The sequence below is a fragment of the Tachyglossus aculeatus genome, chromosome 8 (assembly GCF_015852505.1).
Source record: "Tachyglossus aculeatus isolate mTacAcu1 chromosome 8, mTacAcu1.pri, whole genome shotgun sequence".
Lineage (NCBI taxonomy): Eukaryota > Metazoa > Chordata > Mammalia > Monotremata > Tachyglossidae > Tachyglossus > Tachyglossus aculeatus.
The window spans coordinates 1,228,277-1,255,519 of record NC_052073.1 but is presented as its reverse complement, the minus strand read 5'-3'; the positions used below and the strand labels follow the sequence as shown (position 1 = coordinate 1,255,519).

Below are 27,243 nucleotides of genomic sequence, written 5' to 3'. Positions count from 1 at the left end.
TATGTTTGGTTTTGTTCTCTGTCTCCCCCTTTTAGACTGTGAGCCCACCGTTGGGTAGGGACTGTCTCTATATGTTGCCAACTTGTACTTCCCAAGCGCTTAGTCCAGTGCTCTGCACATAGTAAGCACTCAATAAATACGATTGATGATGATGATGATGAATAAATGTGACTGAATGAATGAATGAATGTCCTAAGAAATGGTGCCTTCTGAATGATCAAGTCCAGGGAGAATAGCACCTGTATATATGGATATATGTTTGTATGTATTTATTACTCCATTTATTTTACTTGTGCATATCTATTCTATTTTTTATTTTAATATGTTTGGTTGTCTGTCTCCCCCTTCTAGACTGTGAGCCCACTGTCGGGTAGGGACCGTCTCTAGATGTTTCCAACTTGGACTTCCCAAGCGCTTAGTCCAGTGCTCTGCACACAGTAAGCGCTCAATAAATATTAGAGAAGCAGCGTGGCTCAGTGGAAAGAGCACGGGCTTTGGAGTCAGAGGTCATGGGTTCGCATCCCGACTCCACCACATGTCTGCTGTGTGATCTTGGGCAAGTCACTTCACTTCTCTGGGCCTCAGTTCCCTCATCTGTAAAATGGGGATTAAGACTGTGAGCCCCACACGGGACAACCTGATCACCCTGTATCCTCCCCAGCGCTTAGAACAGTGCTTGGCACAGAGTAAGCGCTTAACAAATGCCAATTATTATTATTATGATTGATTGATTGATTGATTGGAGGGGCTGGCTTTGTTGGGGGCCTGGCCTGGAGGTTTTGGGGGCGTGACCTGGAGATCTTGGAAGGGCTAGATATGTTGGGGGTGGGGGCTGGACATGCTGGGGACGTGGCCTGGAGGTTTTGGGGGCGTAGCTGGCCATGTTTGTATATATGTATATATGTTTGTACATATTTATTACTCTATTTATTTTACTTGTACATATCTATTGTATGGTTGTACATACATGTACAATGGTTGTACATTTTTATTACTCTATTTATTTATTTATTTTACTTGTACATTTCTATCCTATTTATTTTATTTTGTTGGTATGTTTGGTTCTGTTCTCTGTCTCCCCCTTTTAGACTGTGAGCCCACTGTTGGGTAGGGACTGTCTCTATGTGTTGCCAATTTGTACTTCCCAAGCGCTTAGTCCAGTGCTCCGCACCTAGTAAGCGCTCAATAAATACGATTGATTGATTGATTGATTGATCTATTCTATTTATTTTATTTTGTGAGTAGGTTTGGTTTTGTTCTCCGTCTCCCCCCTTTAGACTGTGAGCCCACTGGCGGGTAGGGACTGTCTCTAGATGTTGCCAACTTGGACTTCCCAAGCGCTTAGTCCAGTGCTCCGCACCTAGTAAGCGCTCAATAAATACGATTGATTGATTGATTGATCTATTCTATTTATTTTATTTTGTGAGTAGGTTTGGTTTTGTTCTCCGTCTCCCCCCTTTAGACTGTGAGCCCACTGGCGGGTAGGGACTGTCTCTCTATGTTGCCAACTTGGACTTCCCAAGCGCTTAGTCCAGTGCTCCGCACCTAGTAAGCGCTCAATAAATACGATTGATTGATTGATTGATTGATCTATTCTATTTATTTTATTTTGTGAGTAGGTTTGGTTTTGTTCTCCGTCTCCCCCTTTTAGACTGTGAGCCCACTGGTGGGTAGGGACTGTCTCTCGATGTTGCCAACTTGGACTTCCCAAGCGCTTAGTCCAGTGCTGTGCACATAGTAAGCGCTCGATAAATATGATCGATTGATTGATGTTGGGGGGGCGTGTCCCGGAGGGTCTGTGGGCGGGGAGCGGGCGTGGGAGGAGCTGCCGAGCCGGGGAAGGTTTGGGTGGCGGCGGCCGGGACAGGGGCGGCTTTTCCCGTCCGAGGTGGCCTTGTCCCCGGCTTGTCCCGTGGCCATGTCGGGTCCCCCGGAGGAGCTGAGCGGGCGGCTGCGGCTGTCGTACCCGCCGGGGCCCCGGACCAGCCTCCTGCTCCTCCGGCTCAGCGACGCGGCGCTGCGGGCGCTCCGGGACTGCCAGCGGATACAGGTGCGGCGCGCCCGGGCCGGGACCGTCTCTACATGTTGCCACCTTGGACTTCCCAAGCGCTTAGCACAGTGCTCTGCACACAGTAAGCGCTCAATAAATACCATTGATTGATTGATTGATTCTCTGTCTCCCCCTTCTAGACTGTGAGCCCACTGTTGGGAAGGGACCGTCTCTATATGTTTTCAACTTGTACTTCCCAAGCGCTTAGCACAGTGCTGTGCACACAGTAAGCGCTCAATAAATACCATTGAAATGCATTCCCCTTTCTAGACTGGGAGCCCACTGTTGGGTAGGGACCGTCTCTAGCTGTTGCCACCTTGTACTTCCCAAGCGCTTAGCACAGTGCTCTGCACACAGTAAGCGCTCAATAAATACGATTGATTGATTGATAATCCTCTTCCTCCTCCTCCTTCCGGGAGCCTCCAGGGCTGCGCTGAGGACCCGGCCGACCGCGTGTCCCAGATGTCCCCCCCCACCTTACCTCCCTCCCCTCCCCACAGCATCTGTATATATGTTTGTACGGATTTATTACTCTATTTATTTTACTTCTAGACTGTGAGCCCACTGTTGGGTAGGGACCGTCTCTATATGTTGCCAATTTGTACTTCCCAAGCGCTTAGCACAGTGCTCTGCACACAGTAAGCGCTCAATAAATACCATTGAAATGCATTCCCCTTTCTAGACTGGGAGCCCACTGTTGGGTAGGGACTGTCTCTAGATGTTGCCACCTTGTACTTCCCAAGCGCTTAGCACAGTGATCTGCACACAGTAAGCTCTCAATAAATACGATTGATTGATTGATAATCCTCTTCCTCCTCCTCCTTCCGGGAGCCTCCAGGGCTGCGCTGAGGATCCGGCCGACCGCGTGTCCCAGATGTCCCCCCCCCACCGCCTTACCTCCCTCCCCTCCCCACAGCACCTGTATATATGTATATATGCTTGTACGGATTTATTACTTTATTTATTTTACTTCTTCTAGACTCTATATGTTGTCAATTTGTACTTCCCAAGCGCTTAGTACAGTGCTCTGCACATAGTAAGCGCTCAATAAATACGATTGATGATGATATGTTGCCAACTTGGACTTCCCAAGCGCTTAGTCCAGTGCTCTGCACACAGTAAGCGCTCAATAAATACGATTGATTGATTGTGCATATTTATTCTATTTATTTTATCTTGTTTATGTGTTTTGTTTTGTTGTCCGTCCCCCCCTTCTAGACTGTGAGCCCTCTGTTGTGTAGGGACCGTCTCTAGACGTTGCCAACTTGGACTTCCCAAGCGCTTAGTACAGTGCTCTGCACACAGTAAGCGCTCAATAAATACGATTGAATGAATGAATATATGTTTGTACGTATTTATTACTCTATCTTATTTGTACGTTTATTCTATTTATTTTATCTTGTTTACGTGTTTTGTTTTGTTGTCTGTCTCCTCCTTCTAGACTGTGAGCCCGCTGTTGGGTAGGGACCGTCTCTAGATGTTGCCAACTTGGACTTCCCAAGCGCTTAGTGCAGTGCTCTGCACACAGCAAGCGCTCAATAAATACGATTGAATGAATGAATGAATATATGTTTGTACGTATTTATTACTCTGTTTATTTTACTTGTACATATTTATTCTATTTATTTTATCTTGTTTATGTGTTTTGTTTTGTTGTCCGTCTCCCCCTTCTAGACCGTGAGCCCGCTGTCGGGTAGGGACCGTCTCTAGACGTTGCCCACTTGGACTTCCCAAGCGCTTAGTGCAGTGCTCTGCACATAGCAAGCGCTCAATAAATACGATTGAATGAATGAGTGAATGAATGACTGCATGTCCCCCCGTTCCCGGGGCCGTTTTTGGGGGGACTGGGGGTGCCCAGGTGGGTCCGGGCCCCTGAGCCCCGCCGCCGGTTATCCCCGCAGGGCCGGCCCGGGCTCGCCTTCCAGGACGGCGGAGGGGTGAGTGAGGGCGGGGGCCCCGGGGCGGGGGGGCGGGGGACTTCAGGGGGAAGGGCACCCATGGGGAGGGAGGGAGGGAGGGCGGCCGCTTGCAGGGAGCCTGGGGACGGGAGCGCGGGGGGGCAGGGGGGAGATGGCGGAGCCCGAGGCCTCGGGCCCAGCTGCGGCCCGACGCTAACGAGCCCCGGCGGGGACCGGCCCCGCTCCCGGGAGCCTTTGGGAAGGGAAGGGAAGGGAAGGGGAGGGGAGGAAGGAGCCCCGGATCCAAGCCCTCACCTCCTCCTTCATCTCGGCCCTCACCTCGCCCCTCCTCACTTCGCCCCTCACTGGCCCCTCACCTCCTCCTTCAACTTTCCCCTCACTTCGCCCCGAACCCCACCCCTCACTCGTCCCTCACCTCACCCCTCACTCCATTCGCCCCTCACTCGTCCTTCACCTCACCTCGCCCTTCACTCACCCCTTACCTCGCCCCTTACCTCTCCCCTCACTCACTCCGCCCCTCACCTCGCCCCTCACCTCAGCCCTCACCTCGCCCTTCACTCACCCCTCACCTCAGGCCTCACCTCACCCCTCACCTCGCCCCTCACCTCAGCCCTCACCTCGCCCTTCACTCACCCCTCACCTCAGGCCTCACCTCACCCCTCACTCGCCCCTCACCTCAGCCCTCACCTCGCCCCTCACCTCGCCCCTCACTCGCCCCCCTCTTCCCTCACTCGCTCCTCACTCGCCCCTCACCTCGCCCCTCACTCGCCCCTCACCTCGCCCCTCACTCGCCCCCCAGCTCACCCTCCACCTCACCCCTCACCTCACCCCTCACTTCACCCCTCGCCTCTCCTCTCCCAGTACCTGCGACTCCCGGGCCCCGGCGGCTCCCGCCTCTTCTCCTTCTCGGTGTCCGCCTGCAGCCAGGACGGGTCCCGGGGAGGCCTGGACCTCGTTCGCCGCCGCCAGGGCAGGTGAGGGCAGAGGTGAGGGGGTGCGGGGTGAGGGGTAAGGAGAAGGACGGGGCCGGACCCGGGCTGCCCACCCCCCTCGTCTTCCGTCCAGGTCCGGGCCCGGCCCGCTCCGCTGCCTGGGGCCTCTTCGGGAACGCATCACCGTCTGGGCGGCCGAGGCTCCGGCTCAGGCCCCGGCCCCTGCCCACTGCTCTGCCCGGCCCGACAGAGAGTCATCCAGCCGGCCGGACGGCGGAGCCCGGCCTGGGGTGGACCCAGGGAGACGGCCGCGGACGGGCCCGGACCAGGTGAGGCAGGGGGAAGATGGGCGGGGGAGGGATGGAAGGGGAGACCCTTCTTGGCTGTCAGCCCACTGTTGGGTAGGGACTGTCTCTATATGTTGCCACCTTGTACTTTCCAAGCGCTTAGTACAGTGCTCTGCGCACAGTAAGCGCTCAATAAATACAATTGATGATTGATTGACCCTCCCTCACATAAGTCTCCACCACTGTATCTCATGCCGCCTCTCCCTACAGGCACCAGAAGCACCAGGAGGAATCTCAAGGGACCAGGTGGCCCGGCGGCTACTGAGGTAATGAGGACTGGAGGGGATGGGAGGGGAGAGGGACGTTGCTTTTCCCTTCTCCTTCCCCTACGGTCCTGCCTCCTCTATCCCTCCTTCCTTCCTCCCCTCCAGGGAGCGGACTCCGTGTCCTGCGAGGGAGTCAGAACCGAGGCAGCCGGGCCCCTCCGGCCAGAGGGCCCAGGCCTCGGTGAGTGTTGAGGGGAGGGGAAGGGCCGGCTGAGGGGATTAAGGAGGAGTCATCCCTGCCCTGATGAAAACCCGTGGCCCAGCATCCCCCTTCCTCAGCAGCTGCAGCCGTCGGAGGCCTCTCCGGACGGCCCGGTTCTGCAGGACGGATATTCCGCAGAGGGGCTGCCCAGCCAGGATCCGGGAGGAGGTGAGGAAAGGAAAGAAGAAGAAGAAGAGGAGGAGGAGGAAGAAGAAAAGGAAGAGGAAGAGGAGGAAACGGCTCTGCACTTAGATCACAGCCCTCCAGCACAGACGGGTGAGAGTTGGGCTGGGGAGCGGTGGCTGGGGGATAATGGCATATAAGGCACCTGCCCATGGTCACCGTTTTGCTTCTTCTCCAGACCCTGAGCCACCCCAGCCAGAGGAAACGCCTGACTACTTCCTGTGAGTCCTCTCTCCTCCTGCCCCCCGATTCCTGGGCCCAGATCTCCGCTCCCGTCCCTTCGGGGCCCCCAGTGGGAAAGCTCGGGGAAGGGTCGGGTGTGACGCCGCTCCTCCGGCCCCACAGGCAGTTCGGGACCATCCGCGACGCCGAGCAGTGCCAGGCCTACGCGCAGGCCTTCGGGGCCGACTACGCCGAGTACAGGGCCCTGCACGCCCGGGTCGGGGCCGTCAGCCGCAGGTTCACCCAGCTCGGGGCCGAGATGAAGTGGGTGCGGCGTGGGAGCCCCCAACACAAGGTGAGGAGCGTGGACGGGGGAGCCCCAGCTGGGCCCGGACCCCCGCGGGCCCCTAACTCGCTTCTGGGGCACCGCAGGCCCTTTTCTGACCTAAAGGTCTACCCAGCTGCCGTGGCGGGCTCGATGCCAGGCACACCCAGCGGAAGGTTTTAATGGAGGTGGAGGTGGGGCAGGAGGCACTTATGTCCCGATGCTTTACGGGCCATGTGGTTGGAAAGACTCCCTATCCCAAGGCTTTCTGGGATGTGTAGTCCAGGGAGCTTCCTGAGCAGGGCAACTTCCCCCAAAGCCTTCTTGGACATGTAATCTTGGTAATAATAATAATAATAATGGCATTTATTAAGCGCTTACTATGTGCATAGCACTGTTCTAAGCGTTGGGGTTACAAGGTGATCAGGTTGTCCCATGGGGGGCTCACAGGCTTCATCCCCGTTTTACAGATGAGGGAACTGAAGCAGAGACTAATAATAATGATGATAATAATGGCATTTATTAAGCAATTACTATGTGCCAAGCACTGTTCTAAGCACTGGGGAGGTTACAAGGTGATCAGGAGCAGCGTTACCTGCGCCAGGAACACAGGTGGCCGGCCGGGTGGGTACCACCGTGCTTCCACCTAAGTAGGGAGAATATGGCTGAAAGATGTCAAGTGGATTGTCTCGGGGCAGTGCGGAGCTGGGCAGACTAGCTCTTATTGCACTTCGAATCAATCAATCAGTCGTATTTATTGAGTGCTTCCTGTGTGCAGAGCACTGTACTAAGCACTTGGGAAGTACAAGTTGGCAACATATAGAGACGGTCGCTACCCAACAGCAGGCTCACAGTCTAGAAGGGGGAGACAGAGAACAAAATCAATCAATCGTACTTATTGAGCGCTTCCTGTGTGCAGAGCACTGTACTAAGCGCTTGGGAAGTACAAGTTGGCAACATATACAGTCGCTACCCAACAGTGGGCTCACAGTCTAGAAGGGGGAGACAGAGAACAAAATCAATCAGTCGTACTTATTGAGCGCTTCCTGTGCGCTTGGGAAGTACAAGTTGGCAACATATAGAGATGGTCGCTACCCAACAGTGGGCTCACAGTCTAATCAATCAATCAATCAATCGTATTTGTTGAGCGCTTACTGTGTGCAGAGCACTGGACTAAGCACTTGGGAAGTCCAAGTTGGCAACATACTAGAACAGTGCTTGGCACATAGTAAGCGCTTAACAAATGCCATAATTCATAATTATTATTATTGACCGGCCAGGCCTGCTCGGCGCTGGGGCCACTGGGTAACCCCCAGATCCTGTCAGCTGTGTGACTTTGGGCAAGTCACTTAACTTCTCTGTACCTCAGTTACCTCATCTGTAAAATGGGGATTAAGACTGTGAGCCCCACGTGGGACAAGCCGATCACCTTGTAACCTCCCCAGCGCTCAGAACAGTGCATTGCACATAGTAAGTGCCTAATAAATGCCAGTGTTATTATTATTATCCTGACTTTCTCCTAATCCTTTGAGGTGCTGGCCGACAAGATCGTCCACGAGTACAGGAAGTTCCAGAAGGTAGGGGATGAGGGCAGAGGGGTGCAGAGGTGGGGGGAGAGGGAGGAGTCCAACTCCCCTGAGACCCACCTCTTTCTGCAGCGCCACCCGGACTATAGGGAAGAGAAGAGGCGCTGTGAGTATCTGCACCAGAAGCTGTCACACATCAAGGGCCTCATCGTGGCATTTGAAGAGAAGAACAGGACCAGCTGAGGGTCCCGGAGAGACGCGGGGAGGGGAGGTGCTCCCGGGGTGGGCTGATGGCAGCCCTACCAGAAGAAGAGGGGGGACGGGCTCCTGGGGTTGACTTGGCAGCCTGCTGGAGGGTGCCACTCTGCCCCAGGGGCTAGGAGGTGGGGGTACCTAGCTCCTTAACCCACCAACCGCAGTCACAGGCAGAGCTTAGGAGCAGGGAGTAGGGCCGCCTCCACGCCGGGGCCGGAGAGGCCGTGGGGGTCAAGGGAGGTGTTTGCCCCCATTCAGGCAACGATTGTGAACCTATACAACAAGGCTGGGAAACAGAGGTCTGGTCCCGTGTGCTTCTTCGGCTCATCTCTCTCCTCCACCCTCGCCGGCCAGCTGATGAGCTGGGCGCAGGTGCCCGCCCTGGGGGGCACTGCTGCTTCCACCAGCTCTTCCCCACCAGAGGCTGCCCCGCTCTGGGGGACGAACCCTCGTATCAAGCCCACCTCCAAGACCGATCCTCAAGGCTCCTCGCCCTCTGTGCCCCAACCAGCACAGGCTGGCGGGGTGACTGCTGGATTGGATACCCTGGTTGAGGCCCCACCGGAGTCTGGGCGGGGTTGGCAGGGATCAGAGCCCGGGTGGGGAATGTGTGGGGAGGGGGAAGTCGAGGGCCCTGACTTTGCAATAGCCCAGCTGTCTGAGGGAACCCCCCCCATGAAGCCGCTCAGGTTAGAGGGGGCTCATTTATTTCCACTGCTCCAAATGTACAAAAAAAATTAGAAAATAACCCCCAGCCTCCCCCCATCCCAACATTCTCCCAACACAAATGCTCCCCCTCCCCCAAAACCATAAACATCAACTGGTCCTGGTGTTTCCATTGACAGTGCGGGCTAAGAAACAGCTCAGAGAAAATTAAACAGATTCTAATTACATCCACGGCGTGCCCGAGGTCACTCCCCCGAGCGGGGCCCCGGCCCTCCCCGCTGCCGTCTGTCCCTGCTGGAAAAGTTCAGCTCCTTTTAAAAAGGGTGTTTGGCTGTTGCTTTAGAGATCTTCCTGTGCCTTCTTCTTCTTCTTGGGCTTCTCTTCCTCTTGTATCACGGGCGGGTTTGTCGCTTCTCGCTGCAGGTAGCTCAGGAAGTCGCTCAACTCACGGCCCCCCTGGAAGCAGATGGGCCAGTCAGATCCTGAGACCTTAGCATTTCCCGGGACGGCCCACAACCGGGAACGGGGTGTAGGAACGCTTCGCCCACAGAGGGAGGGGGGCCCGACCCACTTCCACCGTCCCGGGGAGCAGAAAGAACAGCGGCCGAGCTCGGGAATGGGGTACCCACCTCGTATTTCTTTGGACTTTGCTTCTTGTTGGCTGGAGAGAAGTAGATGGTAGGGAAGCTAGAGAAAAGCGGGAGGGAGACAGAGAAGGCTCACTAATAATAATAATAATGGCATTTATTAAGCACTTACTATGTGCAAAGCACTGTTCTAAGCGCTGGGGAGTTTACAAGGTGATCAGGTTGTCCCACGTGGGGCTCACAGTCTTAATCCCCATTTTTACAGATGAGGTAACAGGCACAGAGAAGTTAAGTGACTTGCCGAAAGTCACACAGCTGACAAGTGGTAGAGCCGGGATTTGAACCCATGACCTCTGACTCCAAAGACCGTGCTCTTTCCACTGAGCCACGCTGTTTCCACTAACTTTGTTCAGTTAGATGCCCCCTTCCCAGACCAGGTCCTACAGCTTTGGACAAGACGGGAAGAAGCACACCCACCCCTTGGCCAGGCAACGGATCGGCCCGGCGGCGGGGTTGATACAGGCGTCCGCCAGGCCCTTCAGAGGGAATGGGGCTCTGGCCTACAACTCCGGGAGGGTGTGGGCAGGGAAGATGGCAGTGTTCCCCAAACCCCACGGCTCCAGCCAGGGAAAGCCCACAGCCGTCTGAAACATCACACGAAATCACTTCCTTCCGTTAGTGGGTGATGATCACTCAGAATCTGTTCCAGGAAAGCCTGCAGACCGCGGTGGTCACGGGGAGAGTTTGAGTTGACAGCCTTCACGGACATAAGGTCCACCAGGTTGGGTTGCCATAGGTAGCAGTACGGAGGTTTAGGGGGGCTGATCCCCACTCAGAGCCTTAGTCCAAAGAGCAACCGTCCCACACCTCCTCCCGGGGCCCTGCTGCCTCCACTCACCCTCTGACTTCATACGGCGAAGGCACGTCATTAGCGGTGGCGTCCATCTTGGCTATGACGATGTTAGGGTCTTTACTGAGCTGTGGGGAAAAAGTGGCCGATGGTAAGGGGGGGAATGAGCCACTCTAGTGACTACTTTGGGCCTCCGAGATGTTCCAGGGCAAATCTGCACCCCCTGGAGAGCCTAGGGGGTGACCAGAGCGGAAGGGGTTTCCCCTTCACTGACAGGACCGACCTGTTTGGCTTTGCTTCTCCAGGGCACCCACCTCCCTCGTCACAGAATGCTGCCCACCGGCCTGCACCGGGGCAGACCGAAATGCCTTCACGCCTGCACCAAACCGCTCCCGCGAGGACTCGGATTAGACCGAGAGGCAGAAAGAGCAGGACTCATTGAGAGAGAAAATCCGAGCCACTTCGCGAGCAGCAGACGATTGCAGCGGCGCGGCCTGGATTTACCTTCTCTCCCAGCTCTTTGTACTTGGGCTCCAGGTTCTTGCAGTGGCCACACCAGGGGGCATAAAATTCAATCAGGACGTCTTTGTCTTCGTCGTTCACGATTTCATCAAAGTTCTCAGCTACCACCACCTGGGAAAGGGTTAGAAGGAAATGGGTGGCGTCCCTCCGGTGAGCCCGAGGCCCAGTTCCCGACACGGGGAGACCTGCGAGCTGCACCCCTTCACCACTCCCGGAATCAAAGCAAAAAGCGGTGGAGTGGAGAGCTCCGGAGAGGCTCCTCCTTCGCCTTCCTCCATATCCCTCCAATCTGTCATCCCTCCAGCTCCACAACACGGTTCCTCGGATTGGCCAGGACAGCCACACGGCAGCATCCGGAGGTGCTGCCTGTTTCTGCCCAGGGAGGCTCAAGCCAGCTAGGATGCCGGGGCTCACCCAAGGTCGAATGCGCAGCCCCGGTTGAGAGTTTGAGCTTGTAGGCTCTTAAGCCTATCCCACCCCTCGGATCCTGGGGCTGTGCTGCCATTACTCCTAATGGGCTGAGTTCTGGTTTGGCCAGTCCAATCCCAGGGAGAATGGGCCTCCCCTGAGGACAGAGAATGGCTGTGCCCAGACCCGTGGCTAGGAGACAGGGTGGACGTGGACCCTTACCTTCACGGGCCCGTCGTTGTTCTCCGGGACAGGCTCCGACTTGAGGTACTTCTTCAGGTTGCCATCGAAGTAATCCTGCAGGAACCTCTCCAGCGCCTTCCCGTCGCGCCTGGAGATTGGGGAGACAAGCGTGAGCATCCTTAAAGTAGCAACGGTAGTGCCGAGGCCCGCGGGAGGCCCAGCCTGCTCCAACCCGGCAAACGGCAGCAGGGGGCCGGGGGGAAACGGGCAATGCAAGGAGTCGGGAAAAACTTCAGCCAGTCAGTCTTTATGCCCCTTCTAGCCCACGTGGCCCCAAGAGGCCGGGCACGAGGGCTTTCCACAATTAAGGGGAAGTTTGGGTTCTGGGTTTCTGTTGAAGTGGGGCTTCCGTCCACAACTTCACAATGAAGTGCCCTTTCCTGAACGGGCTAGGCCATCCACCTCCCGAACCCAAGGAGCGGCACCTCTCCGTCTCCCCAGCCGGCAGAGAGCAGGGACGGCACTCTTTTGGGCCTTGGCCTCCTGCTGCCCAGTGAGCCAGGACCCCTGGCCACGACGACCCCGGAGAGGAGGGCATTTTAGGGTGGGACCACTCTCTTGACTCACGAGAACTCCTCCTGCATGACAAACTTCTCTCCTTTGGCAGTCCTGATAGCCACAACGGGAACCTCTCCAGTGGTGCTGTCCAAGCCAAATTCGGAAAGCTCGTGGCCGAATGTCTTGCGGCTAGCCACGGCGAAGTTGAGTTTCTGCCCAGCGTCCAGGAATTTTCGAGCCACCATCATCACCCTGTGGGGAACGGGAGACCCTTGGGCTGAGTGCCCACCCTGACCGGGAAATCAACGGGCGCACTGACGGAAAAGCCACGACACTACCAAGTGTCCAGCAGCTTCAAGGCCCCGGCTAGGGTCACCGAGCACAGCCGGCTGGCCTTGGGAGGTGCCTACCCTGCTCCCTGGCCAAGCTGGCTGGGCCAGAGGACCCAGACTCCCGCCATGCCCCCGCTGCCCCATTAACTTAGGGCAGTGGGCCTGGGTCCAGCAGAAGAGCCCGTCCTCCTGAGTGGCTGCCCACTTGTGTGGGCAAGACCAGGGGAGTCTAGGGGAATAATCTGGGGCACCCCAGGCCGTGTGTTCCCCACTGCCCCGCTGGGAGCAAAGGACGTGAAAAACCAGTGAAGTTTCAGTGGGTGGCAGGGACCGAGGTCCAGTATCAGAAACCAGAAGACGTCACAGAGAATTCCCCATTCCTCCCTCTTACCATGAAAGCGTTAGGCTCGGGGACCTTACTCATCTGTCTCAGAGCGGGTTTCAGGGGTTCCCCCCCTTTCTAAATCAAAAGGACAATGGCTACATTTCTAAATAAGAGGTTTGGTTCGACTTTGGTACAGCTTATCCGCTCCGAGTCCAGCTGGGTTTGTCTGACCTGTGTGGCCTGCTCCTGTCTCCCGCCCCAAATGCCAGGCCACAGGAGCAGTCCCTGGCCCCAGGCAAGCCATCTGCCCCACACAACTCTCGGCCTAAAGAGACCCCGAGAGGTCAAGGAGCTCCGGCTGACTCCGAGAAGATGAGGGCTTCTTCCAGCCGGAGGAAGGAGACGCCCCAGTTTGACGGCAGGGGAAGAGAGAGCAGAAACCAGAGGCCGTTCAGAGAAGCAGCACCCAAGGAGCCAGGAAATCACTGGACAGCTCAAAGCGTCTTTTCCCGGTTTTAGTCACAAATTAATCCAGAGAGGAACAGCCTCAGGGCAAAGCCTGCCTTGCCCTCACCCACCATCATCCCCGTTTCGGTACATATTATTACGAAGGGTCTAAAGTGGTTACGGAACCATGCACGGCACTTTGGGGGCTACGATTAAAATAGAAGACCTGGTCTCTGCCCTTGAGGAGCTTACACTCTAACTGGCAAATACACACTGAATGCACCCACCTCACCAAGTGGAAAACCTTGCTCCGAATGGCAAGACCAGTCACAAAAGGAGGCGACGGAACACACGGATGTACCCAAGCACCAAAGCGGGGAGGGGGGATGGCCAGGGAGGGGAGGATTAGTCAGGGAAGGCCTCCCAGAGGAGGTGGCTTTTGACGAAGCTTTGGAAGGGGTAGGGGGAGATGTGAGTCAGCAGATTTGAGAAGGGAGGAGTGGGAGGTTTGGGTGGACGACGGGTCAGAAGCGAGAGAGTTGAGAGCAACGTGCAGGTAAGAGGTGAGCGAGCTTGGGAGGGCCAAGAGCACAAGCTGGAAAGAAGCAGGAGAAGGGAGGTAAAGGACGCATGAGGAAGAGAGCCTTGGAGCCAACAGTCAAAAGTTTGAGGCAGAGAGATAGGGTCCCTTGGAGGAGAGGGGAAGAGAGGGGAATGATTTTTTTGAACGATGCTTTTGGAAACCAACTGGGGAGTCAAGCATGGGAGAGGCTGAAGGGGAGAGAGGCTGGACAAGTAAGGAGGTAGTAATCCAGCCGGGGGGTGGCAGAGGCTCGGATCAGGGTTGTGGCTCTAAGGCAGCAGAGGGAGGAGCATATCTGGGAAACAGCAGAGGAAAACCAGGCAGGATTTAGAGAAAAGTCTGACTTTGGGAGGCGAGAGCCAGAGGAATCCAAGATGACACCACAGTTTCTGGTGATGGTTTCGTCACTTGTAATGGAAGAGTTAGGAGCAGCAGGTTTGGGAGGGAAGACGAAGGGGTCTGTCTATGCATCAGACTGAGATGAGGAAGAGAACGGTCATTTACTTTGGGGACAGCCACTGATCTAGGCAGCTCCATGACGCCAGCCTACCTTCTGAGGGCTTCTGGCTATGCCTTTTGAGTCAGGCGGGTTTTTGGAAGGGAATGGGGGGTCCCAGTGGGGCCCCCTCAAACTCCCTGCTGGCAGTTAATGAGCAGACGTGGGCCCAAGCTCTGTATTCACACTCGCTTTCGGACGGACGGAACATGACTAAAGCCACGCAGGGAGGCAGTGGATGCTCTCACTCCAACCGAGCAAGCTGAACCAACAGGACCCCAGCCTCCACAAAAAGAACAAACTAATGCTGACCCGGCTGGAATCTGACGAGCCCCAGTACGCTCTCTCTCCGGGCAAGGTGCTCCCACTGCTGATTACCTGTTGCGCCAGTAGTTGGAACCCTTAGCATTCTTCTCATAGTCCACATCATAGTAGGCTATAAGCAGGTCTTTGCCCTGGATCAAATCTTTGTTGTCTTCTGTCATGTGAGGGCAGATTCCAAAACTGAAACAGAACAAACCATTAGCAGTGTGGACACGACCATCCACCCTAAGGAACAGTAGGACCCCTGAATTTTAGGTTCCAGGGTGATTTTGATCTTGAACTGGTTAAAGAACAACTCAGTGGGCATCAAACGAGGGATCCCCCAAGGTCCCCAGATGCTGGCTTCAGGGAGCCCCTGCCAGTAGTTATGATTATGACGATATTTGTCAAAGGCTTATTATGTGCCAGGCACTGTTCTAAGCGCCAGGGAGAGACAAAGTTAATCGGGTTGGACCCAGTCCCCGTCCAAATGGGGTTCACAGTCAAAGAAGGAGGGGGAACAGCTACGGCTCATGAACCCGGGCCAATCCCACGAAGCCCAGATGCAACAAGGCAGCATGCGCTGCCGACTGAGCAGGGCACAAGAGCCGCAAGAAGCCACGGTGGCCCAAATCAACCAAAGACCTGGGGGCACTTACATGTTCTCCTGGATGAATTTCTTAATTTTGCCGCTGGTTATCTTGTCCTCCGTGTACCTCACAGTGTTGTCCTCAAACTTGTTGGCCAGGCGCGAGGGTCGGAACAGGGTTATCCCTCTGAAAGCAGAGCAGATGCCCGTCACGGGAGGCAGGGAGCGGCCTTCGCCCAGAGGGAGCAGGATTCTGCACTGTTAGCACCCTCCTGCCGCGCACCTGGAACACGCTACCCTGCCCGTCCCCCGCGCTCTACACAGTGTGCGGTGAACCCTAAACGGGGATTCGAGCCCTGAGGGGATTCAGCAACTCTGCAGCCACCCCTTCCCCCTCACTCTCGTACAAGCCACGGAAGAAAGGGGCGGGGGGCAGGCGAAATGGCCTGCAGGGCGTCAGGATTTCTACACCTGAAAGATGAGTCCAGTGGGCAGAAAGAGGGCAGAGGACTGGAGAGAGAAAGGAGAATTTTGGGTGTGGTGGGGGAGGAAATTGACAACACTCATTTCTCCAGAGAAAAATAAGACAGCTCATCCAGGCACGCACAGGCTCTCGGCATGGTGGGAGAGGCTAACTTGGAGTTCTCTGGGTTCACTCCATCCCCCAGCACTAGAAGGCTTCCGCAGGGCCCAGGAGCCCCGATGGCAGGGAGAATTAGGAAAAGCGCTAGCATCGCTTGGCCTGGGCAGCACGACGGTCTCTGATGGAACAGTTCATCCAGGGGTGCGGGGTGGCTGGAGCTCAGGAGGCAAAATATCTGGGACTTTTGGGGACCTCAGATCCATCCCCGAGGACAACGGCCTCCTCAAACCCCAATCTCCCAGGCCGCTGGCCTTTTGCCAAAGTTCCCTCCACAGGCCCCCCGCTCGCCAACCATCCAAACCCCCAAACCCCCACTTACTCTCCATCAGGTTCATACTTCTTCACAAGCTTCTCCTGACCAGTGTGTGCAAAACGATAGTTGTCCCTCAGGTTGCTGGCGGCTTTCAAGAACTCTGAATGGGCCTCACTGAAGAGATCTCTGAAGAAGCCTGTAGTGCATCCAGAGGCAGGAGATCAGTGAAAACGACAAAAAACGAGCAAGACAGGGATGGAGGCACCCTTCAAGGCCCTCCCCTCTTCCCAGTCACGGATCTCTGTATTTGGTGGACTTGAGTTTCTCCCCAGTGAAAGAGCTGGGGAGAAACACATGGGGCTCACAGTCCCAGTCCCCATTTTACACATGAGGTAACTGAGGCACAGAGAAGTTAAGTGACTTGCTCAAGGTCACACAGCAGACAAGTGGCGGAGCTGGGATTAGAATCCATGTCCTCTGACTCCCAAGCCCCGGCTCTTCCATGAAGCCAAAAGGAGAGGGGAAACTTCAACGGCCCCTGATGTCAGAAACCCCCAAATCCCGGGCACCGGAGCTGGCTTCAGCTAGTCTGTGGTCAATCGCCCCGCAGGGTGATACACGTACACACGCACAGATGCAGACCCGTCTAAGTCTCGCAAGGGCAGCAGCCTAGCCCAACCCTGGCTGGCCGCAAGCAACTGGTTCTCAGCTGGATCGAAATGCCAAGTCTTCCCCCGCTGCCCGAAAGGGAAGTTCAAGCCCAACCACCTGGTGATCACATGGTTTTACCGCAGCAGTCATCTGAATCGGAGTGAAGAGCGAGTCTTGCCTTAGAAGGATTACCTGTTTTTGTACCCAGCACCAGCACCAGCGGCCACTTGGGCTGTCCTTGGGCCGGTGAATAAAGCTGAGCGTTCATCAGCTACTCACCCACCACAGAAGCATCTTTGTCACTGATGAACTTCTCAAACTCATCGTCGGACTGGAGGGAAATGGAGGCGGGTCCCGCCTGCTTCTTTAAGTGGCTGACGATCCCATCTTGAGGAAGAAGAAACGTGGTCGCCAAGTAAGTACTTCAAGTGCAAACCCAGCCCAGCCTTGAGCCAAGCACTAACCCAGGGGTTCAGCCATTACGGGGCCACCTGAAAACCCCCCGCTTCCTCAGTCTCACCCTGCCACGGTGGCGATCGGCCCGAGACATGGAAGGACCCACTGCGGGGAAGTTTCTCAGTGCTTAAGGTCAGACTCTGAGGAAGTTCCTCAGCAAGTGGATCACACGCACAAAAACCCCTAGCCCCACGACCATTCAGAGTCCAAGCTCCATCTGAAGGAGGCACGAGTGTCAGGAGATTCTCAAGAGACGGTTCTCAGAAACGAGCCATTCCCAGAACTCAGCCTCAGGAGTTGCCCATCATTTCGGGAAGCGGGGAGAGGGGGGTGCATTCATTCATTCGTTCAATCGTATTTATTGAGCGCTTACTGTGTGGAAAGCACTATCATATGCGCTTGGGAAGTACAGGCTGGCAACATATAGAGACGGTCCCTACCCAACAACGGGCTCACACTCTAGAAGGGGGGATTTCCCAGACTGAGAAGTGGGAAAGTGCCTGGGCCTCACAACCGCCAGACTCCCCACCCCGCTCCTCCGGTTGGCATTTTAGAAACAGAAAAAAATCAGAGTAAGAGAATCCAAAGTTTCCCGGCTACCCAGGCAAGGGCAGCAGAGATACGCGTCCCCCGCTAAAAAGCAAGGGGCTCCAACGGGTCCAACTGATCGGCTTTCTAATCTAAGAAGACCCAGACAGAGATGGAGAATATTTACCTGCTGTCCTGGGCCCATCATAGGCACCGGATTCTTCGCCGTTCCTGAAGATCTTCAAAGTGGGATAGCCGCTGACTCCATATTTGTTACAGGTGTTGGAGTTGGCGGTGCAATCAACCTGGGGACAACCGCAAAACAATCGAACGGTTCAGCTGCCCTGTCCAGCAGAGATCGGCTTTCCTGAAAGGTCTGAGATGACCAACCCGACTTGGTGGAGGCTGCCGAACCAAAGTCGTGCAGCGTGACCCGCTCCGAGAATGCCGCTCCCGTAACCATCAGAGGCAGCCGAAACGGTTCGGCCCCTCCCGCAGAAGCCAGTCTATTCCCGAACGCTCGGCTCTGGGCACCTAGAGCACCGGGGATGGAAGCGGCCGCGCCCTCTGACTCCCGGGGGTGCCGGCGGCCCAGATCAAGGGTTGAACAAGCCAAGCGATTGCCTTCCTAGGAGTTGAAAAGTATTCTTGCTGCTGATTAGCCCAAGGGAGGCCTCTGTGCTTGATCCTCTGAACCTGCCTGGAAGGCTCTGGGGCCTTGGGACTGGGCTGAAGGAGCCTGGCAAAGGGTGGTGGGGAAGAGGAGGGGCTGCCACCCTTCCAAGGGCTTCTTTAATCTCACGTGCCGAAATCAGCGTTGCCAGTCGGTGCTACAGGAAGCCATGGCCCGTCCAATCCTGCACTCAGCCTCTTGAGAGTGGCACCAAAGGACACCAGGGGAACTATGGGGTGGCTGCCCTCTCATTAGATGGATACACTGCCCAACAGTCCTAACTATGCCTCCTCCATACTCCTTTGCATGCCCTCAGGGATGGTGACGGAAGAGGCTCTTTGCAGCAACATCCATCTCCCTGGAATAACTTAGCTCATCCTCTACAGACGGTAAGGAGCCCTGCTGCTGCTGCCACCAGAAAAACATCCCCCCACCACCCACCCATCAGCGCTCTGGGAGCTGCAGGGTGGGAAACAGGAAGGGCACTAGCGGGGGTAATGAGCCTCTCGGCCTGCTGCAGTAGAGGGCTGGGGTGGGCCGAATAATTCCCTTCACAGACTGAAAGCTTCAGTTGGATTCAAGGTGGTTGGCTTGAGCTCGAAAGGGGTCTGGACTCTAGCCATGCTGGAAGCGGATCGGGACTTCGCATCCGTGGGCCGCTGCCACACTCAAAGGAGGACAAGAGTGCATGGGAAAAGTTACTGGACGCCCACGATGGCACTCCAGCACTTTGGCCTCCCTGAGGCCAGGCCCACTCAGGGCACGGCCCTTTGGCTGGACTGTTCCATGGAGCTGGGCAGTGCTGCTCAAAGCTGTGGGGGAGGAGATCCAGGGGTGGGGCGGGAGCGCGGTGTCACAGACTAGGAGTGGCCAGAAGCCACCCTGGGCTTTCCAGGAAAGAGCATAGAGTCGAGGAGAGAGGCTACAGGGGCATTTACCCAGAATGAAGTCTAGGTGTGTGGGAGTGTGCCCCCAGAAAGCCTCACCACTGCTAGCTTTGCAAGTTTGGAGCTCAGGGCTGTTCGGGGCTGGGGCAGTACAGAGGAGATGGAGAGAGAGGGGGAAAATAAAGAGATTTTCTCTGGAAGACGTTCTTCAGCCTTCGCTTTGTCAACCTTCCTCACATGCCACCTTAAACCGGAGGGGAGTTCTGGAATGAGCAACGATTAGACCCTGTGGCTTCGCATGGGACATCATTAACAGCCTAGCTCTAAGGTTTAACCCATCAGCAGCTATGGGAACAAGCCGAGGACGCCCTGAGGCCCTGAACCCTCCGGCTCGGGCCTAGACCCTGATTCACAATTTTGCCCCAAGATGTAACCGCTCCTCAGGAAGAAATCTGAAGCGGATCCCCCGGCACTCACCTTTGCTAACGGGACTATTCCTTTGAGTCTGGTGGCAGCAGCTTCATATTCAGGGGCGAGCCTCTTGCAGTGTCCGCACCTGCAGCAACAGAAGAGCCACTGGCTGAGTCCAACTGGCCAGACCTACGGCATTCCTGTTTCCATGGGAACCGTGCCCAATCACCCGGGACGGATAGACTGCTGCTTGCTCCCTCTTGGGAGTTTTAGAGTGTGCTTAGAGAGGAACACGCTTACCCCAGGCCACGCCTGTCAACTGTAGGGTGAGGACATCGCCAGGTCGAGGATGATTGCTGAAGGACTGGTTCATGGGTGACGTGGTTTTTGGAAAAGGGAGCAGCCAATTCACGGGAAAAGCCTATTTTTGCCGGGAAACAGGACTAGGATCGAAAGAATCGGAAATCCGGCGTGCCCAAAAGCTGGGAAGGTAGTCACGGGCTAAACTGCTCCTTGTTGGAGGGAACAGAGGACCCCATGCTTCCCACCCAGTCAGGGTAGTGTATATTTCCCCGGAACACAGGCATCCCTGGAGAATGAGACTGAACGCTGGCTGCTTCCTGCCCTCCCGACAGGAGTCTGAGACTACGGGGAACGGACCCCACACTGGCCGAAGGCTCTTGGAATGTCAGTCACCCTGCCCCTTCTCTACTTTTCCCTTTACTGGCAACTGGGAGGGTACTGGACAACAGGGGAGAGGGCGGTGAAGGAGGAGAAACAGGGAGGACCGAAAATGAAGGCTTGGGGATCGTCACACCTACAAATGATAAGACTTCATTGTGAAAAGGCCCTACTCCACCTGGCTTTCAAATCCTGACTGCTCCCTGCTCGGACAGATTTTCAGATCTGGTTTCTTCCGGATCTATGTTGTACAACTGGCGGCGGGTTGGGGGAGCCTGCCGGAGAAGAAGCCTCTTTTCGGCAATCCCAGGGGCTATTGCCGGCACCTGCTCCTCCTTCCCAAGAGCCCGGCAGGAGCACTTAGAGCATCCTGGGGGGGAGGCGGGGAGAGGAGGTATGGAGAAGTGTCGTAATACAGAGCTCTGGGCTGCAGGTTATTTCATTGAGTGCCAAGCAGACTGCAGAGTCTGGGGGAAGGGGTGCTCCTCTTCTACTCAAATCGATATAACTTGGCTTAAAACTCACCTGTGCCGGGCAGGAGCGGCACAGGAGCGAGTCGAAGGAAGAGACTCGTTTCCTACGTGGAAGGAGGCAGCGGTAAACCGCTTCCGCATTTTTACCAAGAAAACTCTACGGACACACTACCAGAAGGACTGCAGATGGAAGTGGGGCTTTTCTGGGAGAGATGTGTCTATGGCGTCGCTATGGGTCGGACACGACGCGACAGCATAAGACAACAACAACAATCCAAGTCGCCCTAAGAGAGCTCACTGAGATCTAGCCCTCAGCTGGTCCTGGATCCTCAGAACAATGCAAGGGCAAACCAGGTCTATATTGGGGGCGGGGAGGGGGGAAAGGGGTTGTTCACTCTGCAATTAAGAAGATGGGCTGGGGACATCAAGAACCCGACCCAAAGATTACCATCAAAACCATTTAAGGGAGGGATGGTATGGGAATGCTTGGCAGGATAAGTAGCCCAAGAACTGGTTGATGCATGCATCGGGGATACCGATCAGAACTCCAGAACGTCACATTAAGGAGCGGTCAGGCTGGCAGAAGCGCACCGCCGCCTTGCTCAACGACACATTCCCACGCCCTGCACCGCCGTTTCTTCTATCGCGCCATACTTGACTCAGACAGACTCACCCTATCGGAGGAACGTCCCCTGATTTTCCGACTGAGGCGTTCTGGCAGAACCACCTGAACTGGAAGAGACGGTGGCCGGATCCGAAGTGGAAATGGAGTCTTGTGGAGCTGACTGGGTGTTCGCTTCTTTCACAGCCCACAGTTTCCACACCAAGTAACTAACCCGAAAGTACCAGTGGAGGGAAGGCCGTGTTACCTCTAAACATGCGGTCTCTAAACTCCCCTGCTCCAAACCAGGGTCGATTCCACTGCCCAATGGGCGGCATAGCTCCCGCAGAGCAGCCGGCAGAGCTGGGAGGCCGCCACCCACTCTCAACGGCCCCTCTTCTCCCCTCCGCCTGGTGCTGGGGCATTTAGTTGCCCAAGTCTGCCAGCCTCGCCGACCTCCCACCCCTTCAAAAAAGCTAGCCCCAAATCTAAATGGACTCGGAGCCCAAGGCCAAACCTTGCCCAAGCCAGAAATTCAGAGCCCGGCATTGGCGGTGGTGCCAGGGGTGCTGCCAAAGGTGGGTAGTTTCCTCAAGGACCCCTCGGCCCACGAAGTCGCTACCGCCCCTCCAAAATTCCATTGGGGTGAGGTCTGGGCAACTTCTCCGGTTCCCGGATCTCACATGATCTGGGCACCCCTTTGGGTCAGCTGGCCCCAATGTCAGGCCACCTCTGGCTATCGTCTCTTGCTTTACGAGTGCTCTGCAATGTATCCCACTCGCTGCCTGTATTCCAATTATTTTGCTATCTTAAATCCGTCGGCTGATTTATCCAGTCTCTCGGTGTACGCTGCGTCATGTTTTGATTTTATGTTCCTGGAAGGCAGGGACCTAAAACATCATTGATTGATTGATTGATTTTATAAACTGCATTTGAGGAGAAGTGGCTAAGTTACCAAAGAATATTTTTTAAGAAGTGACTATCAAAATGGAACCTGTTTATTCTGCTGAGAAACCGGTTAACATCCATGAGGGGTACTTATCTTCCCATACCTATTTCTTACCCCTCCCATCTCCCAAGCTGGAAAATCTTTCCTCCAGGAGACACACATTGAAGGGAGCAGACTTTAGCAACACTTGGTCTGGGGCTCTTGGGCACTGGGCAAGGCTCACGCACAGGAAATTTTTTACTTATAAAAATAAACCGCACGGGGTAGAATGGAGAGACACCCATCCTAGCGTAGGCTAAAGAACTGTTGTTTTTCTGATCATAAAGATATGACAATAACCACAAAATAACCCAGCAGGTTTTGAGCACTTGCTCACAACCAGTCTGCTTTTGGTGGCCTTCTTCCTGAAGGGAAGCCATGCTAACTGCCCACATCAAATAGAGCAGGCTGCTACGAGGGGCTGGGCTATGAGCCCCGTGAGGAAACGTTTCCACCTGAGGACAAAAATCCCACGCGAACCAACGGCCGGTGGTCGAATCCTAGCTCGGCTCCAGTTGGGCACTGGATAACGTACTCGGTTTCGGCAACTCCACGTCATGCAGGAAACAGGATCTTTTCAGATGGGCTTGCCTAAAAGGAGGGCTTCTTTCTAAGCCAATTAAAAGCAGACACCACAGCATGAATCCGCCCAGTTTTTCTGGTGGCTTAACGCATGATGGGATAAGTAGTCCTTTGGAACTCAGGGCATTGAGCTTAATTAGGAAAGAATACCAGTGAGCCAGAACTACAACTCCCACCAGCAGCCTCATGGCCAACTTTACAGAAACCTGGGTTGGGGAAAAACCGGTCAGCTTCTCTTAAAAACCTCGGACTTTTCAACCTGGGGAATTTGTTACAGAGTGGGAAGATAACCAGACTGGGGAGAGGGGAAAAGGTAGGGAAGGATCCTGGATTGATCTTTACTTTGAAGACCTTCTTATCTTCCTCTAGACTGCAAGCTTGTGGGCAAGGAATGTGTGTCTAGTTACTCTGTTTTACTGTACTCACCTTACTGCCCACAGTAAGCACTCAGTAAGTACAATTGATTGATTACAGAAACTATACCTAATTTCACTTCCTGCTGTTCCCCAAACTCCTCTAGACTATAAGTTCGATAGAAGCAGGGAACATGCCTGCTAATTCTGCTGCATTGTACTCTCCCAGTTAGTACAATTAGCACTCCTTAGTACAATTACTAATTGTACTTTGTACAATTAGTACAGCGCTCTGCAAAAACTGCCTTTTCATTTTTCAAGTGGTAACAATCAGGGCTATAGACACCGGGTAAGCGGGGAAAGTTGTTTCTGAAAAAGCAAGCAGGACGCCAGTCTGAACAATCACCACTGCCAGTTGTTAAAAACAAACATTCAGATTTTTTTGACCTGCATACCACCAATAATACAGCTCGTCGGTCGATGTCGCGAATAGCCTAACTGAACATCCTAAACCCAACTAACATAATATCAGCGGAATCCCCAGCAGGGCATGAATAAACTCAGCAGTGAAGTAGATCTAGAACGTTAACTTGTTTCTGAAGTATCGGCCACAGTGAAATGCAGGAGAAAGGGCCCAAACAGCGTGAGCCTCAGGCTCGAGTTCCATTTTAGGGGTTATAGGCAGCGAGGCCTAATGGGAGTATATAGGTACGTATTTATTACTCGATTTATTTATTTATTTGTACATATTTATTCTATTTATTTTATTTTGTTAATATGTTTTGTTTTGTTCTCTGTCTCCCCCTTCTAGACTGTGAGCCCACTGTTGGGTAGGACCGTCTCTATATGTTGCCAACTTGTACTTCCAAAGCACTTAGTACAGTACTCTACACACAGTAAGCACTCAATAAATACGATTGAATGAATGAATGAATGAATGAATGAATCTGAGGACCTGGGTTCTAGTCCCAGCTCTGCCACTGACCTGCTGAGTGTTTTAGACAAGTCACTTAATCTCTCTGGGCCTCAGTTATCCCCATCGGGAGCATAATGGAAAGGGCACTGGCCTGGGGAGACAGAGGATCTGGGTTCAAATCCTGACCCCGCCACTTGTCCGCCATGTGACTTAGGTGAAGTCAGTTTACTTCTCTGTGCCTCAGTTGCCCCACCCGTAAAATGGGGATTAAGACTATTAGCCCTATGTGGGGCATGGACCATCACTATGATTTTGTACCAGATTTGGAATCTACCCCAGTGCTAAGTATGGTGCCTGCCACACGTTTAAGTTCTACAGGAAAAAAAGGTACTATTATTAAGACCATAAGCGCTCAGTACAGTGCTCTGCACATAGTAAGCGTTCAATAAATACGATTGATGATGATCTTTGGAGGCTGAGAAAAGGGGTTAAAAAAACTGAGCAGACTTTCTGATGACCCTGGAGGGGGGCCCCTTTCTCTCCCAGGCTGGGCCCGGAAACAGAACGGAAGCCTTCAGAGTTACTGTAACAAGGCAAGAGTGATCCCACGTAGGGGACCATTTCTCCCAAATGCTAACGATAACTTCGGTCTTGGGCCAGGCGGTTCTGGAGCTTTTCCTCCGACATTTCTCAGCCTTGCTAACCCACGCCTCACTCGGTCAAAGCCGGGGTGGGGGGCCCAGCAGATAGTGGCCTGAAGCACAGCCCGAGTGAAGCGACAAGCCCGGGGGTCCCTGGGACCGCCCCGAAGCCGGGAGTGACCTTGGGCAGGTCCTCTTTCCCGTTAGGCAGCACAAGCATGGCCATGCGGGGTATTCATTCATTCAGTCGTCTTTATTGAGCGCTTACTGTGTGCACAGCACTGGGCTAAGCGCTTGGGAAGCACAAGTCGGCCACATGAGCCCATTGCTGGGTAGGGACTGTCTCTATAAGTTGCCAGCTTGTACTTCCCAAGCGCTTAGTACAGTGCTCTGCACACAGTAAGCGCTCAATAAATACGATTGAATGAATGACTGAAGAGACGGTCCCTACCCAACAAGAGGCTAGGGGTAGGCCGCGAGGAGGTGGGCTGCTAATGGCCCAGGGCCTCTGGTCTTTGGGCTTGCGGCCACCCAAGGGCTCTGTAACGGCCTCTGAAATTCATTCATTCATTCAGTCGCAGTTATTGAGCCTTTCCTTCATTCAATCATATTTATTGAGCGCTCACTGTGTGCAGAGCATTGTATTAAGCGCTTGGGAAGTACAAGTTGGCAACATATAAAGACGGTCCCTACCCAACAAAGGGCTCGCAGTCTAGAAGGGCCCCCCAAACACCCACCTCAGCCCCGATGACAACCCCCCCGGCCCACGGCCCCATCCCGGATCCTGCTACTCGGCTCCGATTCATTCATTCATTCAATCGTATTTATTGAGCACTTACTGTATGCAGAGCACTGTACTAAGCGCTTGGAAAGTGCACGTCGGCAACATATAGAGACGGTCCCTACTCAACAAAGGGCTCACAGTCTAGAAGGTCCCCCCTCCCCCCCGGCCCAATGATAATAATAATAATAATAATGATGGCATTTATTAAGCGCTTACTAAGTGCCAAGCACTGTTCTAAGCGCTGGGGAGGATACAAGGTGATCAAGTTGTCCCACGAGGGGCTCACAATCAATCCCCATTTTCCAGATGAGGTAACTGAGGCCCAGAGAAGCGAAGTGGCTTGCCCAAAGTCACCCAGCTAACAAGCGGCGGGGCCGGGAGTTGAACCCATGACCTCTGACTCCAAAGCCCAGGCTTTTTCCACTGAACCACGCTGCATTCAGTCGTCTTTATTGAGCGCTTATTGTGTGTGGAGCACTGTACTAAGCGCTTGGGAAGTCCAAGTCGGCAACATATAGAGACAGTCCCTACCCAACTTAACTTCTCTGCGCCTCAGTTACCCCACCCCCCCCGCCTTACCTCCTTCCCCTTCCCTGTATATATGTTTGTACATATTTATTACTCTATTTATTTTACTTGTACATATGTATTCTATTTATTTTATTTTGTTAATACGTTTTGTTTTGTTCTCTGTCTCCCCCTTCTAGACTGTGAGCCCACTGGTGGGTAGGGACCGTCTCTATACGTTGCCAACTTGGACTTCCCAAGCGCTTAGTCCAGTGCTCTGCACACACTAAGCGCTCAATAAACACGATTGATTGCCAACTTGGACTTCCCAAGCGCTTGGTCCAGTGCTCTGCACACAGTAAGCGCTCAATAAATACGACTGATTGATTGCCAACTTGGACTTCCCAAGCGCTCGGTCCAGTGCTCTGCACACAGTAAGCGCTCAATAAATACGATTGATTGATTGATTGCCAACTTGGCCTTCCCAAGCGCTCGGTCCAGTGCTCTGCACACAGTAAGCGCTCAATAAATACGATCGATTGATTGATCTGTAGAACGGGGATTGACTGGGAGCCCCCTGTGGGACAACCTGGTCACCTTGTAACCTCCCCAGCGCTTAGAACAGTGCTTGGCACGTAGTAAGCGCTTAATAAATGTCATCATTATGGCCCCAAGCCCACCCCGGTGGAGCCATCCCGGGCCCGACGCCCCCCATGTTGTCAACTTAGCCCAGCGCTCCGCACACGGTTAAGCGCTCAGGAAATACGGCTGAATGAATGCTTAGTCCAGTGCTCTGCACGTAGTAAGCGCTCAATAAATTGATGATGATGATGATGACCCACCACGGCGCGAAGAACTCGACGAGCATGAGGCCGGCGGAGCCCGTGTCGGCGACGCGGCTGTCGAAGGTGTCGTCCGTGAGTTCCAGCACGTCCGAGGCGGCGGAGGCGGCGGCGGCGGCCAGGAGCAGCGCCAGGCCCGGGAGCAGCGCGAGGCGGCGGGGCACGGCGGCCATGGCGGCGGCGGCAACGGCAACGGCGGCGAGGAGGCCGAGCGAAGGCGGCGGGCACGCGCACGCACGGGCGCGCGCGCGCGCGCTCCCTTCCCGGCCCCCGCGGCCCCGGGCTCCGGCCGGAGTGTGGCAGCGCCCGATTGGCTGAGCCGCGGCGCGCGTCACGGAGGGGGCGGGGACCGCCGCC

General features: G+C 54.7%; 2 protein-coding genes across 2 annotated transcripts; one reads left to right on the top strand and one right to left on the bottom strand.

Annotated features, from left to right (window-relative positions):
* Positions 1-1,918: 1,918 nt before the first annotated feature.
* ELL3 (elongation factor for RNA polymerase II 3) lies at positions 1,919-8,177 on the top strand. The gene is made up of 11 exons (XM_038750352.1): positions 1,919-2,050; positions 3,952-3,987; positions 4,831-4,943; positions 5,035-5,230; positions 5,459-5,514; positions 5,620-5,695; positions 5,794-5,992; positions 6,078-6,120; positions 6,245-6,416; positions 7,919-7,963; positions 8,045-8,177. Exons 1-11 carry the CDS (start codon positions 1,919-1,921, stop codon positions 8,153-8,155), a joined length of 1,179 nt encoding a protein of 392 aa, XP_038606280.1. The 3' UTR covers positions 8,156-8,177.
* A 680-nt stretch (positions 8,178-8,857) lies between these two features.
* PDIA3 (protein disulfide isomerase family A member 3) lies at positions 8,858-27,059 on the bottom strand. The gene is made up of 13 exons (XM_038750675.1): positions 26,887-27,059; positions 19,585-19,663; positions 17,735-17,852; positions 16,843-16,950; positions 15,979-16,108; positions 15,087-15,203; positions 14,503-14,628; positions 12,011-12,193; positions 11,423-11,531; positions 10,775-10,903; positions 10,319-10,398; positions 9,463-9,520; positions 8,858-9,289 (listed from the first exon to the last, which is right to left on the bottom strand). The coding sequence occupies exons 1-13, from the start codon at positions 27,057-27,059 to the stop codon at positions 9,173-9,175; spliced, it is 1,527 nt and encodes a 508-aa protein (XP_038606603.1). The 3' UTR covers positions 8,858-9,172.
* Positions 27,060-27,243: the final 184 nt, after the last annotated feature.